Source organism: Sarcophilus harrisii, chromosome 6 (genome assembly GCF_902635505.1).
Source record: "Sarcophilus harrisii chromosome 6, mSarHar1.11, whole genome shotgun sequence".
Classification (NCBI taxonomy): domain Eukaryota; kingdom Metazoa; phylum Chordata; class Mammalia; order Dasyuromorphia; family Dasyuridae; genus Sarcophilus; species Sarcophilus harrisii.
The window spans coordinates 36,658,163-36,679,242 of NC_045431.1; the positions used below are offsets into that span (position 1 = coordinate 36,658,163).

At 40.1% G+C, this 21,080-nt stretch overlaps 1 protein-coding gene across 2 annotated transcripts in view; it reads right to left on the reverse strand.

Annotated features, from left to right (window-relative positions):
• The window catches only part of USP46 (ubiquitin specific peptidase 46), a 58,202-nt gene extending 42,137 nt beyond the window's left edge, over positions 1-16,065 (reverse strand). Inside the window, exon 1 of one of the 2 annotated variants that reach the window (XM_031943076.1) lies at positions 15,768-16,065. In XM_031943076.1, the coding sequence (XP_031798936.1) occupies positions 15,768-15,803 (36 nt within the window). In that variant the 5' untranslated portion in view covers positions 15,804-16,065. Of the gene's footprint in view, positions 1-13,209; positions 15,036-15,767 lie in introns of those variants that run through there. The other variant, XM_031943077.1, reaches the window with a different exon arrangement.
• Positions 16,066-21,080: the final 5,015 nt, after the last annotated feature.

Sequence of the window (21,080 nt, forward strand, 5' to 3'; positions counted from 1 at the left end):
CATACTGATTTTAAAAAGAAAAATATATGAAATATATATATATATATATATATATATATATATATATATATATATAAAATGTGAAAATATGTATGAAAGAAAATTACTCAACATAATGCAAAATGAAAAAAGCAGAGCCGGAGTATCAGAATACATATTGGCTATAATTATATTTTTGTTTTAGGCTAGGCTTATGATTTCATGAAATCATATTAGGAAATTCCCAATGAAGAAACTTACTGATTACAAACAATATTTGCTCTGAAATTTTTTTGAGAATAACCTGCCCAAGATCACCCAGTTATAATTATGTAGATATATATATTTTAATCTAGAAATTTGACGTGAACAAAATTTTATGTCCACAAATGTGGACAGTGTGGTCAGAGATAACAAAATGGAACAGAGAAAGAAGTATTAACTGTTAAATTATTATAGATATTATACAGATTTGTTCAAGCTTAATTTGTTACGTATTAGGTTTCATTGACTTTCCACTATGTAAAAGTTAATCTCACACAAAAAAAACTTGTAATTGTGTAAAAGTTAGTTTCACACGCACACAAAAAAATTACTTTATAAAAAATAAGGCATTTACCTCCTCTTATCCTACTTGTTTGAAACTCTTGATTCAGGTATTTTCTGAGGAAAGAGAACCCAAAGTAGTTTATATATTTGAATAAAAATAAATTTCAAGGGAAAAAAACCACACTACAAATAGATCTGTCTAAAACCCCAGAAAAATCTATGTGTTGTTTCCACTTTCATAAAAATAGAGACAAAGGGTCAACTAGTTTAGGACCAATGTATCCCAAGAGTTATTAAGAGATATGTGGAATTCTATCATTTTTTTTTTCCTATTTAAAAAAGTTTTCTCTTGTGTATACCCTTTGATCCAGCAGTATCTCTACTGGGTTGTATCCTAAAGAGATTACAAAAGAAGGAAAAGTTCCCACATGTGCAAAATTGTTTGTGACAGCCATTGTTATAGAGGCAAAAAATTGGAAATTAAGTGGATGCCCCTAAATTGGGGAAGAAATGATGAACAGACTGATTTCAGAAAAACCTGGGAAGTCTTATATGAACTGAGAGAAGTAAGCAGAATCAAGAGAACACTATACACAGTAACAAGAAGATTATGTGATGGTCAACTGCAATGGACAATGAGGTGATTCAAGGCAATTCAATAGTCTTACGGTGGAAAATATCATTCATATCCAGAGAGAGAACTATGGAGACTGAATGGGGATCAGAGCATAATATTTTCAACTTTTGTTGTTATTTGCTTGTTTTTTTCCCTTTTGATCTTTTTTTTTTTCTCAGCATGACAAATATAGAAATATGTTTAGAAGAATTGTACACATTCAACCTATTTTTAACCTATTATAACCTATTGCTGTCTTGGACAAGGGAAAGGGAAGAAGAGGGAGAAAAAAAAAAATTGGAACACAAGGTAATTGCAAAGGTGAATGTTGAAAACTATCTTTGCATGTATTTGGAAAAAGAAAATACCATTACAAATGTTTTCTCTTCCTTCTACCTCTCCTCTAGGAGGGGAAGAAGAAAACAACCACCTTGTAACAAATATGCATAATCAAACAAAACAAATTCCCTCATTGGTTTTTATTACTTTTCAAAAAACATTAAGGAATGAAAAAAATGCCTGTGAGGGAAGAACTGATTCAACTACCTAACCACAGTCTTAATAACTAGGACAAGGCAACTAGGACTGGATCCAGGACTAAAAATCCTGTTCCAGGCAGTATTTCCCTTTCACCACATATCCCACACACATATATCCCAGCTTAGTTTCTCCAGCCCCTCTCTCTTATTCTAAGTGCATAAAATCTCTACATATAACTTAAAAACTAACTGAAAAACTGGAGTCATCTAGGGTAAACCCAAGTTTAGACCAATTTGGAATGGTCTTCTAAGCTGAGAATTTGAGTAATTTCAAAGTGATAAATTTGGGGGTGGTGTACAAAAAGCTGAACAATTGATAAAGACAGTACTCCTGGATATATTCAGTTGGTTGCTGGCTCTATTTGTTGAAATATGTAAGCTCAAGACCCAGAATAAGGTTCACTTGCCACAAACCATCCACCACACTGAGTAACACATCCAGACGTCATTCTTATTGTAAATAACTATAGAGAGAAAACAATGTATGGTGTACAAATTTCCATAGGATATTAGTCACTTTGAAAGAAATAGAACCCAAAAGGTTATAAGCAATGTCTGTTGAGTCATATTTCACGCTTGTATAGCTCTTCATGATTTCATTCGGGGTTTTTGTGGCAAAGATACTAAAGTAGTTTGCCATTCCCTTCTCCAGCTCATTTTACAGGTGAGGAAATTAAGGCACATAGGATTAAGTGACTTGCCCAGGGTTGCACAGCTGGTAAATGTCTGAGGCTGGATTTGAACTCAGGAAACGAGCTCGGGTTTTCCTGGCTACAGGACTGGTATTTGTAGGCAATACAAGGAAAAGAATGTCAATGTCGTTTACTTTAATCTGATTAAGAGACTAGATCCAAGAAAATGTTAAAATGAAATCCTGCACCAAAATGATTTGATTATAGAATTTTCCTCAAGAAAAAGATGTAATTGGGAGAATTATTCATTTCTGTCTTTAATCTTACTCTTCAATACTTATGAAGAAAGCGTATCAGAACACAGGAATGTATCTATAGCATCAACAATGATATAATCCAAAGGCTACACTTGAAATGTTACTAATTTCTGGCAACAGATTTAACGGAGGAAAATTAAAACAACAACAACATGTAGGATACTAAGTGTTTTTAACACTATGTTCTATATTTTTGTTTCTAACTATACTTATCTTTTAATAGTTATCACTGAAGACTGGCAATAAACAGGGTAAAAGGTAAGGGAACTGGGCTCTATTACTACTATGATTTAGCTTTTAAAAAGGAAAAAAAAAAACTTTAAAAAAGGCACTTTTTAAAATAGCCTGTCATTGTGTGAGATCTTGGCCACTAGCTCTCCAAGTGCCTCAAATCGCCCCAATAGACACAATCCCGGATCCTTCATGTATTCCATATAAATCTTCTTATCTCTCTTTTTAATTTATCTTCACATTATGCTTGTAATACAAGTAGAGATATGTATTATTTATCAGGGCTTCTTAAACTTTTTCCATTCTTGACTCCTTTTCTCCTGAGAAATGTTTCCGTGGCCCCAGGTATATAAAATAAGTACACAAATCAACTGTTTACTGAAAATAAATCATAATTTCATGACTCCCACATTAAGTTATGTGACCCCATATGGGGACTGACCCAGTTTAAGAACTTGAGATGAAAAACCTGAAACCCAGAGATCGTAAGTGATTTGTTTAAATGCCAATGAGTTGTAAAACCCAAACCAGAGGCCCAAGTCCCAGCCCATCACTCTTTGCCCTGTATCACACTCCTTCCAAGCTGTCACCCAGAACAGATTCGTGTAAATGCAGGCCAGTGGCACTTTGGCCTTCTACCATATTTTCAAAACTTAATGATTTGTGAATAATAAAAAAACCCAGCAAGTGTTGGGAAAATTCACTGATCTGACTTGTAAATAATCTCTGCTTCATGCACCTGAGCTACAAAATCTCCTGCCAAAGAAAGATGGCCGCAGGACATGAGATTCCGTAAAATAACCTGAGGTCTAGCTGGAACACAGAGAAAATACAACTAAAATATGCCTAGAGGCTTTGGTCAGCAAACCTAAAGTTAAGAGACTAAACTCACAAAAAGACATTCCTTGCAGGCACAGGTAAAAACAGTCATTAGAAACAGCAATTAACTGTAAAATGAAGTGGCCAAAAGTGTGTTTCCACTTGGTCATTATCAAGTACATTCTATTTGTTATTTAGCAATAACCCTATGATCCTTAGTCAGATTTTGCCGATTTCCTTCAAAGCAGAATTAATTATGTTTATTTTACTCGTGGAAACTGAAAAATATAAAATTGCGTAGGCATTGATCACAGGAAACAGGATAATGGAGCAAATCCTGAACTTTCCTTTCTCCCTTAAATTACAAAATTTTATTGGCTATCCTTTGCCTAATTCTCTCATACTCCGACCTAGCTCATTCCTACCGGGATTGTATCTGAATTATTTTGGGGAATGAGGGATCACAGAGCAGGAAGGAATCCTAGCATTTCCCTGCAAAACCCAGACCTTTTGAGATAAGTACACTAGGATTCTAGAGATGAACCAACAGGCTGTGTTTAAATGGCAGGATTTGAACCAGCTCCTAGGAGTCCAAAGCCAGCCTTTTTCCTACTGCACCATGCTGCCTTTCTTTGGATCTGGGATTCCATAAATAGCCTGTCATTGGAGATTTTTTTTTTTTTTAATTTTAACTAACCCAAGTCAATTACTCTTGCTCCAAATCCACTCAAAGTGGAAGAACAGAGGAGTGAAAATCATTCTTTCTCTGCCCTAACCCTCTCCTCCCCAATTATTTCTCTATATTCCTTCAGGTAAACAACTAAACATTTTAATGCAAATGAGCTTATCTGACCTATTAACTTCTCCAGCTAGGATCACTTAAACAACTGCACCAACACGTTGATTTCTGAACCAAGCAAACGACTAAATGTTTTTTGGCTACATGATGTACCCTCATTACCAGGAAAAGGAGAAATGTATCATATCTTGAAGGGTTATTAGAACTTTTTTTTTTTTTTTTGCCAAATACACTCACAATTACATTTCAGTCTGAATTTAGAAACTGATTTTCCTTTTCTCTTCCAATTATTCTTTAAAAGTCCTCTCTTCCTTTAGAATACATTTCTATACTGGCAGGCAAAATTATTAAAGATCTTTACAAACCCAATATTCCCTTATCAAATTAGTTTTCAAACCACTATCTTCCAAATTTTAATTCTGCCTTCAAAAACTGAAACCACAAAACTCAGTCATTCATTTTTAAGACCTTAACTGTCCATCCACTAATTCTGGAGGAGGACAGTGAATGGTGCTTAAATAGCTTTTGATACTTTGAATAATTAATTAGGATCTTCACAAGTAACTGGGGTAATTAGATGTAGACACAGTCATCTTTCTATTCCCCGTGGCCAAGGAGGTCTAAGCTCTTGACTGATGTCTTAAGACTTTCCACTATCATAGGTTTATAGATGTATACATGGAAGGGACCTTAGAAGCCATCAAGTTCAATCCCTTCATTTACAATAGAAAGATCTTCATTTGTAAAATGTGATTCAAACATCTGTAATCTGTAGATAGATATCCAAAGATCTGAGAATAAAGATGATGAAAATAAAGTTCTTTTTGTTGTCCTGCAATCATTCTAGTCACATCCAATTAATTCTTCATGACCCCATTTGGGGTTTTCTTGACAAAGATTAATGGAGTGGTTTGTCATTTCCTTCTCCAGATCATTTTACAACTAAGGAAACTGAGGCTAAAAGATTACAAGACTTGCCTAGGGTTGAACATCTAGAAAGTGTCTGAAGCTATCTTTGAACTCAGGTCTTACTGAATTTAGGCCCAGGCTCTATCCACTACATTACCTGTGGATTTTTTTTCATGCATTTAAACATTTTAAAACATTTTTCTGAGAAAAGGTCCATAGGCTCCCCCAAGTTGTCAAGGTTCCATGACACACACAAAGGTAAAAACAAAACAAGCAAGCAAAAAGCCTGATCTGATTCAACCTTTTCATTCTAGGAAAAAAAAAAAAGTAAAATGAGGTTCGAGGAGGTAAAGCGACTCATTCAAAGAATAATCACCACCAATATCTTTTCCACCTTTCTTTTCTGATTGCTTAAAACAGCACAGCTGCATTCTTGGAAAGAAGGAAAAAAAAGATAAAGAAGGAAAAAAAGAGCACAAAATCCATTGTGGTATATTATGCTTTATTATTCCATTCTCATTAGGAAACCTGATGTTCACCCTGGAAGAAGTGGGGCTAGGAAAGTGCTTTGAGTCAGGAGCAAAATTCATTGCCAATGTTGTTTCCATGATGGAACCTGGTGAGAAGTTGGTTCCACCTGGCCTGGCTGCAGTTTTTAGGGAACACGTTAGAACAGGATTTGCTTCCACCTAATCCCCTCATCACTCGTGACCCAGCTAAACTCCGAGGGGATTATTTAAACCACAGCTTCATATCTGCAAATTTTCTTTCCTACTTTGCCAGTCTAGTTAAATTGAAATGTAAATATGTGTTCTTGTAGGAATGTCATTGTTTTGGAGATACTCCTCAGCTTCAAGCTTTTCTTCCTGAAAAGAACAATGGAATGATCCAACACAAATTACATAAACCATGAGCAGTCCTTTCAGCCAATATGAGGTCATCTAAAGAGCCAATTATTCAATTTATGGATTGTTCTCTAGAAGGTCCCTTGCTGCCTCCTAGAATTCATCTTTTATCCATTAGAAGGAAAGCAAAATTGAAATGGAGAAGTTAAAATCTGTAGAATATTTATAGGTATGGCAAAGTTTTATTGAATGAAAAAAGAGACAAAATTGAGAACCAATGTTAAGTTTCAAAATTTTAGAATTACGCTTGGATTTAACTCATTCATTTTAAGCAAATTATTCTGATTTTAAAATACTTTATAGAGAAAATGTTTCAACTATACAACAGAGCCTTTTCTGATCCCCAAACTGCTAATGCAACCCCTTCATATATATTTAAATATAGGTGTGGGTGTGAATATGTATGTGTGCATATGTATATGTGTGCATATGGATAGACTGAAAGAAAGAACAGATAAATAGTCTCCGTAGATAGAATGTAAGCTCTTTGAAAGCAGGAGCTATTGCATTTTCACTCGGTATCCCTTTTACTTAATGTCTAGGATATATTTATAATCATATGAAAAAAAAAGTTCTATCTCACCACTTATTAGAAACATGCAACTTAAATAACTCTTACCTCACACCTATCAGATTAGCTGACAGAAAATGAAAATAATAATGATGGAGGGGATGTGGGAAAGCTGGGATATCAATACAACAGTGGTAGAATTGCGAACTGATCCAATCATTCGGGAGAACAATTTGAAATTATGCCCAAAGGGCTAAAAAAATTTGTGCATACTTTTTGATAAAGCAATCCTACTACCAGATTTGTATCCCAAAGGGATTTTTTTTTAAAGGAAAAAGAATCAATTTGTACAAAAATATTTATAGCAGCCCTTTTTATAGTTGCCAACAATTGGAAATTGAGGAGATGCCCGTTAATTAGGAATGGCTAAATGAGTTGTGGTACATGATTGTATTAGAATATTATTATGCCATAAGAAATGATGAGCAGCTTGTGCAGCATGATAAATGTGGGAATATGTTTAGAAGAATTGGACATATTTAACACAATAAATTATTTGCTGTCTAGGGGAGAAGGGGAGGGAGGGAGAAAAATTTGGAACAAGCTTTTGCAAGAGTGAATGTTGAAAACTATCTTTGCATGTATTTTTTAAAATAAAAATCTATTTTTTTAAATCATCCTGATGAGCAGGAGGATTTCAGAAAAATCTGAAAAGTTACATGAAATGATACAGAGTGATGAAGTGATACAGAGTGTAAAAGCCAACACTTCAAGATGAACGACTGTGAATGGTTTTGCTGTTCTAAGCCATTCGATGATCCAAGACAATCCCAAAGGATTCATGATGAAAAATATGATGCATACTCAGAGAAAGAACTGGTAGGGTCTGAATACAGACTGAAGCACACTATTTTTCACTTTCTTTTACTTCATTCAAGGTTTTTTCCCCTACAAAATGACTAATATGGAAACGTACATGATTACACATGTAAAACCTATATCAGACTGCTTGCTGTTTCAGGGAAGAGAGAAAGAGAAATAGAATTTGGAAATCAAAACTATTTTATATGAAATTGTGGAAAAAATGAAATATTTTTTAAAAATTAAAAAGGCAATTTACCCAAAATAAGCTCAAAAAAGGAAATCTAAAAGATTAGAGAAGCTATTAATATCATCACTAGGCCTATACCCCCCCCCCCAAGATAAAAGAAAGCAGAAATGGACCTATAAGTGCAAAAATGATTATAATGGCTGTTTTTGCAGTGTCAAAGAACTTAAGAAATACCTACCAGTTGGGAAATGGTTCAACAAACTATGATATATGAATATAATGGATTACTATTATGATAAAAGAAATTACATGAGAGTTTCAGAGAAACTTAGGAAGATTTATATGAACTGATAGCAGAATGAAACAGACAAAACAAGAATAATTTATCCTATAAAAATAAACAACCTTGAAAGACTTTTTTTAAAAGTCTAGCATTTAGGAGGACTTGGAAATGATTGTTGATTTTTGCCTGAATGATTACATGGGTCAAAAAAAACCTTGTCTATGGAAGATTTTAGAGGCTATATTTCTTCCCCTTAGTTCCTGTCCCCTTCTGCTCCTGATTTGCTAGACTTTGCCCCCCGATCCTCAGTTGCCATCTACCCCTTGAAATTCCCTCAGGCTGGGACCTCCTCCTGCTGGAACTTCCTTGGACCTAACTGGCCCCCTCCTACCCCTGATAAATTCCTCACACAAGCTTCATTTGGGGATGGGGCCTAGGCTATCCAACCTTCAATTCCCTCCTCTAGTCTGCTTCCGACTTCCCACAATTTCAGTCTTTTCCTTGTCTTTATTATTTTCTAATCTGGATATAACTTGCTTTGTCTGTATTCATGTTGTCTTTCCCATTAGACTGTAAGTTCTTTGAGAGGAAGGACTGTCTGTTTAACTTCATTTTGTATCCCCAGCACTTAACACAGTGCCTGGAATATAGTAGATATTTAATAAATGTTTATTGATTGCTTGACACCATGTTCTATGCAGGCACCTTCTCTCCTGCCTTTCAGCTTTTCAGTTCCCTGTTGTATGGCATCCTTCCCCATTAGAACATAAGTTCCTTGCATCTCGATGTTTTACACAGTGCTTAAAATCTAGAAAGTGCTTAATGAATCCTTCACTAAATAAATTCAAGGAGTATATAAATATCTTGAACTGTTATAGATTCACGTTAATTACAAAAAAATAGAATTACATTTTCTCAAAAATGGAACAACTTAAGACACCATCGAGTCAGACTCGAACATGATTGAGAATCCACACTAAAACATATCACTGGTAATCAATGCCTCAAAAATCCTCAATGAGGAAGGGCAGGATATCCAGTATTTCTCCAAGGATAATCATTCCAGTTGGGAGACAATTATAATTGTGAAGAAGGTTTTCCCAAGGTGACATCTAAATCTACCCTATAACAACATCAACTTGCTTCCTGGGACCACACGCCATTTGAATAAGCTAGTAACTGGTGCAACTCAGTGTAGCTAGACTACAAATTTCCAAGATAACACAATATTCTGAAACATATAGTGTGGGCTAAAAAAAAAAAAAGTACACACAAGATACCTATCACAAATACGTGTTCAGGCAGAAACTGAAAAGTCTTATTACATCAATCTCAACAGAATAGAGAAAATTTCTTAGGTGTAAGTAAAACTATTATGGAACTTCACTTTCTGTAAGGATAGCAAAGAGCTTTGGAGTGAGTAAACATGAATCTAGAAGCCATCTACTTCTCATAAGTTGCTAAAAAGATATTTTCCTCTAATGTTCATTTTAACTGAATACAAATTACTTTCCAAAATTAACAATACTGAGCTAAATTGAAATCTGATTGTGAATAATAATAACTTTCATTTAAAGACTAGCAAGAAATTAACTTCTGTCCTGTGATTTATAACCTTTCTGTGATACCAGCTTGTACTTTTTCTCATCCCTTCATCCCTTCCCTTTAGCTACCACAAGACAGTCATGACCTCTTTCTTCCTTGGGACTCTTACCTTTTACTCACTTCCATACTTACGCACACACACACACACACACACAGAGGAAAGTGTTTCCTTTACATGCAATCAAAAAAGTATTTACTAAATACCTGCTATGTGCAAAGCACTGAGAAGAATTACATTGTTCTTGGGAATTGCAGAAAGAAGTCTTAACAGCTAGGGTACACCTTCCAGGACTTAGAATTGGAAGGAACTTCAGTGGTCACCTTAATTTAAGAGATCATCCAAAATCACTGCCTTCAATTAGGCTAAAAGGTGATTTTAGCTTGGATTAACCATGAAATTCAGAATGAATAATTTGAAACTTGAGCTAAATTAGAACCCAAAAAAATCAATGCTGGAATTGTAGGAAGCATTATGACCTCAGAGTTACTTGTCAACTGTGATTGTGATTTTTAAAAAAAATTTTAATAGTATTTTATTTTTCCAAATACATATAAAGATACATACATTTCTGCAAGACTTTTGTGTTCCAAATTTTTCTCCCTCCCTCCCTCCCTCCCTCCTTCCCTTATGTCTCCCCTTCCCAAGACAGTAAGCAATCTGATATAAGTCAAATATGTACAATTAGATTGTATTTTAGATAGCCTCAGATATATCTTTGCTATTCATCTGAATAGTTCAAGTCTGGCATATAGATAAATATCTAGATATCTCCATTTATAAAAATACATGTACGTATGTGTATATGTATGTGTATATATCCCTGATCCAAAGAGAGGCAGCATGGTGCATATGCAATTAAGAATTGCTGTGCCCTTTTTCCATACCCTACCAATGTTTCACTTTATCACAACTATAGGCTTGAATATTGCAAAACTACAATAATAAAATGTGAACTGCTAATCAGAAGGGCAAATTAGGAAGAGAATATACAGTGAGGTCACTGAGGGATCATGGGAAATGCATTTTGATTTTTAGTGTAGTATGGAAATGTCCATGATGACCAGTGCTAAGATAACTTGGGCCAGTCATTGGATTTTGCTTCTACTTCTAAAAAATGGATGTGATAGTAAATATAAAATATTTAGAAAGTTTTGTAAAGATAATGTCATATAAAATAAATGACTTACGAAACTTTTAAAAAAAAAATACTGATTGATTAGGAGAAAGGCAAGAGTGAAAAGATGAACAGTCTAAGTCATAGAACATTAAAAATAAACAGAAATTATTTTCAAGTATATGTATTATCAAATGTCACAGAAATCTACATGAATAGTTTTATTGTGTTTTTTTTTAATTAAGTACAGTATACATTCAATATTAAGACATTGGTACAGTTAGCCAACTTCCAAATATAAGAAGACTGAATATAGCTTAATATTTATATCATGAAAGGGGAGAAAACTGATGGAAGAGAGGTAATTCCCTTTCATTACACTATTTAATTTGATTTGCATCTCTTACAAGATTTAACACAATTTCCATTCTCAGATTTTAGATTTGAACTTCTGAACAACTGTCATCATCCATTCATTTTGCCCACTTTCAGGTTTCAGTTTCTCACATCAGTAAACTAAGCAGGTGAAACCCCATATGCTGATTTTAAAGACTTATAGCTGATTATCCCAAAATAACTGAACACAGTTATCTAGTAGGCTCAGTTTCTAATTTCAAGAATATCATGGAAAACTAGCAACTAACTATAACTACTTCCTAAATTAAATGACTTCTTAACTACTTAAAATTAAATTTACTACTTTTTAAATTAAGTTTTTTCCCCCAACTATGACTTCAGCAAAATTGTTTATTTGTCCAAGTGGATGAAAAAAATCTCCAAAGAAGTCCCCTAGATTTGGGGATTTTTCAAAAATTCATTATTTTTAGCTGTTCGCTATCTGGATATTCAAAATGGCATTCGAAGGCAATAATGCCCACTTTAAAAAAAAAATAACAACATATATTTTAATGATTACTAACATTTTTAATATTTAGAAAGAAGCAGTAAAAAATTTTAGCTTAGGAAGGGACCTTAAGAATCACCTAATCCAATACTCTCACTTTACATATGAAGGAAATAAGATCTAGAGACATGAAGGAATTTGCCAAGTTTGTACAATTGGCAAAGCCAAGCTGAATGAAGGATTCTTGCTTCTCAATCCAATGCCATCCCCTTCCATCATGCAACACATAATGATCTATAATGATTTACAGAAGGAAAGCACTCAACAAATATTTACTGACCAGGTAGTAAATACATATCTTTTTATAAAGCCCTTGCCTAACTGTGTCTGATCATTTAGCAAACAGTAATCTTATATTAAGTACTTCCTTAGCTTTGCATGGTAAGAAGCTGAGCCCCATAAAGAAGTATAGTAATTTGCCCTAGACCATAACCTAAGCCAGCTGTATGGGGAAAAAGCCCGTGTTTTACTAAGACTACATTCTAACTAGATTTTATCACTATAATTAAACCTCACTTAAATACAAAAGCCATAAATTCAGAGTGCATCATATATTTTTCAAAGAAAGAAGTATCATATCATGATAAATATTGGCTATAGAAAGGGACCACTAATCAATAATCATGGCAATTAGACACATTTCAACTCATTTGTGTCTGTTAAAGTCACATTTTGAAATGTCATTTAACTTCCCCAGCAAATGCTACTTCTGAAAAGTTCTCAGATTCTCATTTTTCACCTGCCAATATTTTAAATCTCAATTCATCCATTTCTGAGAAACTGACTATGCTGAAGATTCAGTGAAGCTTTCTTTAACCAACCATCGACATTTCAACATACTCTGGTAACTAATGCATTCTGAAAATTTCAACACACCAGCCAAGCAAGCTTTATTACCTTTGAACAAGACACTGTGGCCAGGATGACATTCCTTTAAGCAAGTTTATCAAGAAGTGCTATGGCAAGAATTCAAATGGAGGAGAAAAAAAATTAATACAAATAAGATCTAGCCTTAACCTCCCAACAGACTGAAAAAACTTCTGGGCTTTTCTCTTTATTGTATATTGAGGTTATGTAGGGTAGAAAAGGAAAAATGTTTACTTCTCAATAAAGTGAATAATATTGGATGCTATTTTCTTGTGTCTGCTCATTCCCATTTTGGTCAGGAAAACAAATCTTCTTAATTCAGGTCTTAATTTTGTTAAATCTTAAATTAAAAAAAATGAAATCCTTTTATTACATCTTTCCTTTTCAGTCTTTTCAGAACGTGCCAAATGCAGCCTGTCTAAAAATGTAACCTCCAAGTCAATCAATTATCCCTGCTATTTGTTACAGAGACTGAAACTGGACCTGAACAAACACCTTGGCAAGGAATAAGATATGGATTAATAAAAACAGATTCCGGAATATAAATCGAAGAAGGAGGAGACTCGAAAAGGACCTACCTGAAAACAATTCATCATCAAACGCAAGCCCTAAAGTGAAGTCCACTGAACATTTCTGTCTGATCAGATGAAAAAAGCAGCATCCCAGTCAGAAGTAAGCTCATCTCACTCAACCTTCTCCTCTGGCTCAGTCAGATAGGGAGGGGCTGAAATTACTTATGTGTTTTAAAAGGGGGAGTGGTCACGATTTTCCACTCCACCTCCCCGTGTATATTATTATTTTGTTTGATTAGCATCTATTTTGCAAAGTACCAGACACTTAAGATGGTTTACTTTTGTCACTTTTGCCATTAAGCCTGGGATAAACAGTCCAATTTCCATTTAACACCAGGAGAAAAGGGAAGCCATTGAGCAGCTTGACCACCATAGGAAAAATGAGCAGTGAGCAGTTTCCATTTCATCATTTACGGTTCTCTATTTAACTGAGAGAAGACCATTAAATCTATTCTTGGTTGGCTCCCTTTGTGAGAATTTAGGGAGACGACACTGCACACTCCACAGGCCCACAATGTGTAACCCGAACGCTTCATTCATTGGCCAATCCAGGCAGACTTGCTACATGGAATAGCAAGAACCAGGTTCTCGCTGGGCAGAGATGCCCATAGCCTCCCCCTACCTATACCAGGAATAAAGACGGAGGAGGATCAGGGAGATCCTAAACCATCACCACCAATTTCTGGTCAGTTTCCTCCTCCGCTTTCTTGCTTTGCCATCCGGCCTTTGATGCCCAGCGGAGAACAGCTCTGCAGCAAAGGGAACAGAGCACACTCCAAGAGAGACCACAAGAACCTTGCAGTGTCCCATGAAAAAAGCCAATTTCCCTTTCATTCCCATGACCACCCCTGCCTGGGAAGCTGTGGCCAAGCCAGGCCGAAACAGTATCCACCGTGAGCCATTAAAAATGAAAAGTCGGATTAGAGCAAAATAGCAGTTTTGCTTTATCTAGCAGGTAGCAGTTTTCTTTCTCACTCCGGCACCAATGCACACACAAGCACAAGACCGGGGCACCTGATCTCCTGGAGGCAGGGAAGGAAGATGAAAATTAAGAAGGTGTCTATAGTCTCACCCCAATTCTAATTCTCTCCGAGCCAGTAAGCATTGCTGCTTTCTCTTTAGTGACGCCCTGGGGTGCACGCTGTAAGCGGAGTCAGGGACCGCTAAGGGTGCCCCGTTCCATCCTAGGCGTGAGCAGGGCTCACCAAAGCTCTCCTTGGCCATATGGTAGTCTGGCATCTCAGGTGTGAAAGAGAGGATTAACCTGGTGGGGGGGAGGGGGGTGGGCCTGATCACCTTACCCAGGGGCTTCCGACTCAAGTCTCACTTTTCATGTGGCTACTCTCATCCAAGCCTTCTCAGATTCCACCTTCGAAGCCCGTTCTACCAGTTCCCAGAGAGCTTCAAAATAAGGCGATTAATAAATGAGAGAGAGGAAAAGAATCGGAACAAGGTTCCCAGAAGTAAGTCTAGACTACCCCGGGATGGCTGAATGGATGCTGATAGGAACCGGAGGGTAAACAAACATGGCACACCCAGAAGAGGTTCCCAACGCCGGAGGGAAACGGCATCCAGCAGGTTGGGGATGACAGCCTTGCTCCACGAGCAAGCTGGCATCCCCCGGGGCACAGGCGCAGAGCAGGGGCGTCGGGGCCAACAACGTGCCCACGGGCTGCCCCGTGGGGTGGGTTCGGCTCGGGGAAAGGGCCGGGGAAGAACCTGCGGAGGGTATGGAGCACAGGAGAGGAGGAGCCCGAGTCAAAGTAACTGTTAAAGCCCCACCTTAGGGCAAATAACAACTCCACTTGCTTGGCGACGTCCCCCACCCCCCCCCACCCCCGCCCCCGATCTGCTAAAAAGTGCCAGAAAAGAAGGACCACAGCCGAACCGTATTACGCAGTCCACTCCAACAGCCAGGACCAGAGGGCCTCCAAGTGCCACTGATCTCCCGAGAACATATGCCCCCGTTTCACGGATGGGCAAAACTGAGGCTGGCTGGTGGAGGCGAAGTGCTTTCGGGTCGCAGAGACGGGAGTCCAAAGGAGAGGTCGGCAGCGTACTTGGAGTTTCAATGACAGCAGATTATTCCCAATGGCTAAAGCCCAGTGCATTTCCAAAGCAGCTCCGCGCCGCAGTCCCCGAGCCCGGGGGTGGGGGCGGGCGGGGGAGGGCCGGGAGTCCAGAAGCGCATTCTCCCACGGCGGGGGGTCACGGAGCTGGGATTTCCCCCCGACGCCGGCCCGAGGTTGGGCCCCACCCCCAGCCCCCTCCGCCGGGAGCCGGCCGGGTGGAGGCTCGGCGCGGGAGGGGGCGGCGGCGGCAGCTTGGCGGGAGCCCGCGGGAGCGGCCGCCGAGCGGGGCAGGGAAGCCGGTCCCCCGGCGGCTCCCCGAGCCCCGCCAGCACTGAATGCAGCCCCGCGTCCCCCCGGCCTCCGGACCTCCCCTCCCCACCCCCACCCTGCACCTAGCCCCGGCCCCGGGGGCCGGGGGCTCGGGCTGGCCTTTCTTTCATTGCTTTTGCTCCTCTTCCCTTCAGAGCCACCTCCAGGCCGGCTGGTACTCACCATATTACAGATGGAGGCGATGTTTCGGACAGTCATTAGTCTAAAGGTTGCAGTGATCCCGCACCGCCATCTTTATAAGGTGAAAACAGAAATGCCCATGGTCTAGAGCTCACGGGGAGGGACGGGCGGGGGGAGGCGGATCGGGGTCCGGGTTTCGGTTTGGTTTGGTTCTGGGCTGGAGGGGGTGGGGGAGGAGGAAGGGAAGGCGGGCGGGGAGGGGGGGAGTGGGGAGTGGCGGGAGGGAGCAGCGGCAGCTGCGGGAGGAGCTGGAGGAGGAGGAGGAGGAGGAGGAGGACGAGGAGGAGGAGGAGGAAGAGGAGGAGGAGGTGGGGAGAAGCTAGATCAGCCTCCCAGGCCAGCCCACTTCCCAGCGCTGCGTGCTGCAGGGGAGCCCCCGAAGAGTCGGCGCTGCCTCCTCCGCCCGCTTCCCCACCCACAGCCTCCTCTCCTCCCGCTGCGGAGCTCCGGGCGCTGCGCGGCTCTCGGGCGCCGGCGGAGGCGCGCCCCTCGCTTCTCGCCCTCTCCCCCCAGCCGCTGCTTGGCTGCCGCCGGCCCTCCACGCCCCCTAACCCCAGCCCGGCCTCGCCGCCGGCCTTTCTGCTCCTCTGTCTGGGGGCTGAGCCGCGAAGGAGCCTGGAAGGCTACGGCCTCTCCTTCCGGACTCTGCAAACTGCCGGCCTTCGGGAGCGGCCGCGGCGCCGGAGTCCTGCCACCTTCCTCCTCCTCCTCCTCCTCCTCCTCCTCCTCCTCCCGCGCCGCCTCCTTCCCTGGCTGCTGGTTGCTATTCTCTCCATTTCAGCTCATAGCCGGGCGATCAACTTTGACAAGCGCCGCCGGGGAGGAAGGGGCAGCGGTAGTAATTGGCATGGGCTGGCACCAACCCGGCCTAGGGCTGAGGGGGAAGCTGCCCACCCCTCAGCCAATCGGGTGCCCGGCCAGGGAGGGAATCATCTGTTGTTCGCCGCTGACACCGGGGAGGATGAAGGGGGAACGCGGGAACTTTTCATTGTAATTCAAAATTCTGCCCTTCTCCCCCCACCCCCGGACGGTGTGGGGCTGGTGCGCTTTTGCATCATTTTGTGGGGGGAGGTGGAGGATGGAAAAAAAACAGGGCCAGGGGCTTATGTTTAGGTTTCCCCTCAGTGGTTCTGCCAGATGGCATCGTTGGGGACTGGAGAAAGCAAAATAGGGTCAGGACTTGGGAGTGGCCAGGAAGCTTCTCAGCGCCTGGAGCTGACTAGTTGGCTGGGGGCAAAAAAGGACCTGGCAGGAAAGAGAAATCGGGGTTTGGGCAGACGCCAGAAATAACGTGCCCAACCATTGTGTCCGTGGCATTAACAACGGGAAGTTCTGGGCAAATATTGATCTCGGTTCTCTCACCACCACCCGGCCCAAACACGACAGCAACGTCCCAGTAAGGTCCGAAAAGCTACAATTCTTTCCCTGTCTTTCAATTAAAAATGTTTGCCTCCAGGGTTACACATGAACTGAAGAGCACTTATATGGTGGAGTTATTAAGTACCTGATAAGGGCCCTCAACTGTTCCCAAATCCAGTTGCATGATTGGAGGAGGATGGTAGGGTCAATCTGTAGTAGGCTGCAGGCCCATTCCCAACTCAAATTGAGGGTGGATAAAATCAGAATTAGAGAAGTCTGAATCAGTTCTGTTGGCTTTCGACTCAAAGGGCCTTAGTTCAAATCTTACTCTAACCCTCAATTTCTTCATGTGTACAATAATGGTAGTAATCTCTAATTACTCTCTAAGGTTCCTCTATGACCTTATGATCTTGAATTAGAAGAAAGGAACAAACTTAAAGATGCCTACTGTGGTACTTGAAGCAAAGAACAACTTAGCAGACTACCATTTCCTCTTTCTCTAAATTATGTTGTGTCAGTAATATCCTATGATTAGACAAAAATAAAATAAACTAAATTCCACTTCTTGCTATATAGCGTTTGTATCCTAGTAGTTCTGGAACAGAATAGATTGGGAGATTACTTGAAATATTAACTATTCTAAAAATCTTTGAAGGTGTTTCTGAACATTTAATCCAAATCGTCACAATACGGAAAAACTTACATTTAAGTTGACAGTTAAAATTCTCTCACCGTTAGGGTTTAATTTTTCTGCCAGTGTTGATACAGTAGGCTGCAAAATTCATGGACCCATGTAGCAAAAGTAGAAAACCACCATAATTACCAAATCATTTTTTATTAAGCTTCCATTCCACATGGCATGACATCATGTCACTGAGCGCTATATAAGCAAGTAAAACGCTATGTTCAGTATTCGTCTAAAAGCTTAATGGCTAAAACAAACATCATCAGTATGAACAAACAGAAGGAAATTCAAGCCAAGAGATGTACAACAAATCAATAGAACATAACAGACCTCCCAGGATCATGAATAATTAAATGCATTTTTACACTGTAACAGAAGTTGGCTAGCAATGCTGACTTTAAAGCTGAGGAGTCATGAGTAGGAAAAGTCATTCACTTCACTACAAGGGAAGATTCTATAAAACTTTGAAGTAATGGGGAGGTCCTGGCAGAGCTTAGAGAGAAGAATGGCCCATGTCATCATTGCTATCCTGCGTTCCTTTGTGATGTTCCATGTATGTGACCTCATGGAGTCTTCATAACAAACCTGTTATTCTTTTTTTTTTTCCTATTTCCATGTCAGCTTAATGTTTCCAAAGCATTTCCCTATTCATAACTGTGTCAGGGAATGCAAGTATTATGAAGGTTCAATGTAGTCAGACTTGCCCATGCTCAAACCCGTGTCTTGTTCAGTCACACAGTAGCAGTGTCTTCTTCTTCTTCTTCTCCTTCTCCTTCTCCTTCTCCTTCTCCTTCTCCTTCTCCTTCTCCTTCTCCTTCTCCTTCTCCTTCTTCCTTCTCCTTCTCCTTCTCCTTCTCCTTCTCCTTCTCCTTCTCCTTCTCCTTCTCCTTCTCCTTCTCCTTCTCCTTCTCCTTCTCCTTCTCCTTCTCCTTCTCCTTCTCCTTCTCCTTCTCCTTCTCCTTCTCCTTCTCCTTCTCCTTCTCCTTCTCCTTCTCCTTCTCCTTCTCCTTCTCCTTCTCCTTCTCCTTCTCCTTCTCCTTCTCCTTCTCCTTCTCCTTCTCCTTCTCCTTCTCCTTCTCCTTCTCCTTCTCCTTCTCCTTCTCCTTCTCCTTCTCCTTCTCCTTCTCCTTCTCCTTCTCCTTCTCCTTCTCCTTCTCCTTCTCCTTCTCCTTCTCCTTCTCCTTCTCCTTCTCCTTCTCCTTCTCCTTCTCCTTCTCCTTCTCCTTCTCCTTCTCCTTCTCCTTCTCCTTCTCCTTCTCCTTCTCCTTCTCCTTCTCCTTCTCCTTCTCCTTCTCCTTCTCCTTCTCCTTCTCCTTCTCCTTCTCCTTCTCCTTCTCCTTCTCCTTCTCCCTCCTCCTCCTCCTCTTCTTTCTCCTCCTCCTCCTCCTTTTCCTTCTCCTCCTCCTCCTCCTCCTCCTCCTTTCTTCTTTCTTCCTTCTTCTTTCTTCCTCTCCTCCTCTTCCTTCTCCTCCTCCTCTCTTTCTGTCTCTCTCTCTTTTCCTGAAGCAATTGGGGTTAAGTTACTTGCCCAGGATCACATAGCTAGGAAGTGTTAAGTGTCCCAGATCAGACTAAGCCCTCCTAACTTTAGGGCTAGTCCCACCTAGATGCCCTGGTAGCAGTGACTTCTTACCCAAGTTTTCTGACTCTTTGTATTATACCACATCTCAGGAAGTCTAGGAAACAACAACCATGTAAAGGCTCAAAATTGGGTCTAACCAAAGTGGATGATAAGCCATCTCTGTTTTCTCATCCTCTGTGATTCCTGGCCATGGCTTTATTCAAATTCATCACTGAGGATCAATCTATCTTATGCATTAAAGCATTTCTTTGGTTCTCTTATCTCTGAGCAACTTCTCCCAAGCTTTCCTGATGCCTTTTATTCAACTCATCACAGATGAATTATCATTAGTAACAGAATGAGTGATTCATAATTTTCATTCTTCCAAGATTATGGTAGTGTTCTGACTCACAACCATATCCATATCCATTGTGAGGATATTAAAACTGTAAAAAGAGAGACTTCTGTACTAACAGACACTTTAGAATTGTTTTTTAAAAATTACTATACTGCACAATTTCCCCAGTTCAGAAAAGGGTTCAAGCTCCCCCTGGTACATACTAGCTGTGTGACCTGTGGGCAAATGATGTGGCCCCTCAGTGCCCCTGGATAAGGCTGTAAGCCATTACAATGCAAAGTGTGTCGGTCTGCATTAGGAGAACGTGTTTCCACATCAGCAATTCTGTTGCAAAAATATTGCATATGTTTATACACATGCTTGCATACATGGACACGTCTACATACATGTATATATGCACTGGTGTCTGTGGACTAACTCAATGGGCTACTCATAATATAAGTGGAGTACCCTTTTTGAGGAGTACTCATTCTTTTACTTGGGGTCTCCCAGAAAAGAACAAAGTATTTTGTGATTCCACACTCCTACAACGATAGCTCCTGAGGACTTACAATATCACCATGTTCAAAGAATTAGTTCAAAACAAAAACATTTATTGATATGGGAAAGTATTACAAAACATTTCTGCCATGAAATGGCAGAGGTACACTCTGCCACAAATGTCTCGAGCACCAATGGAAAGAGTCAGCACACACACATACAGAATAAACTAATAGAAAGCCACATGTAGGGAATCCACGCCACTTACATCTTTAGCACTATAGGACCTTGGTAGCTTCTTTTGTCATGTCGTCCTCACATTGCTTCCCTTGGAAGCAATATCTGCTAAGCATGGCACTCTGCTTTATCTGGGGGCTGTACTCTTGGATCTGGCAGGATCAGCCCCTTCTGGGCTGAGTGTCTGATGACTAGATGCTTCTGCCACAAGATTCCATTGGCAAACGAAGAAGAAAAGAAAATCCTTCTCCCCTCTGATGTATTTTCAAAAATGTGTAAGGGATGCTGTGTTCTGGAAAGCAGGACTTTTTCAACTTTTTCCACTCGTGACCCCCTTTCAATTATAAGGTCCCAGATATATATGCAAAATAGGTCTATAAATCAAACCTCTGCTGATAATAAATCATAATTTCACAATCCCCATATTGTTACACAACCCCATATGGGGTCAGGCCAGTTTAAGAAGCTTGTTCTAGAGCTGTTCTAACCCCACATCTCACCATCTTCTCAACTACCAGAGATGACTCTTTCCCAAGAACTTGCTGTTACTTTTTAAAAACCACCAGGGATGTGAGTAATCCTTTGGCCAATCTGTGATTCTGACCTATAATTGCA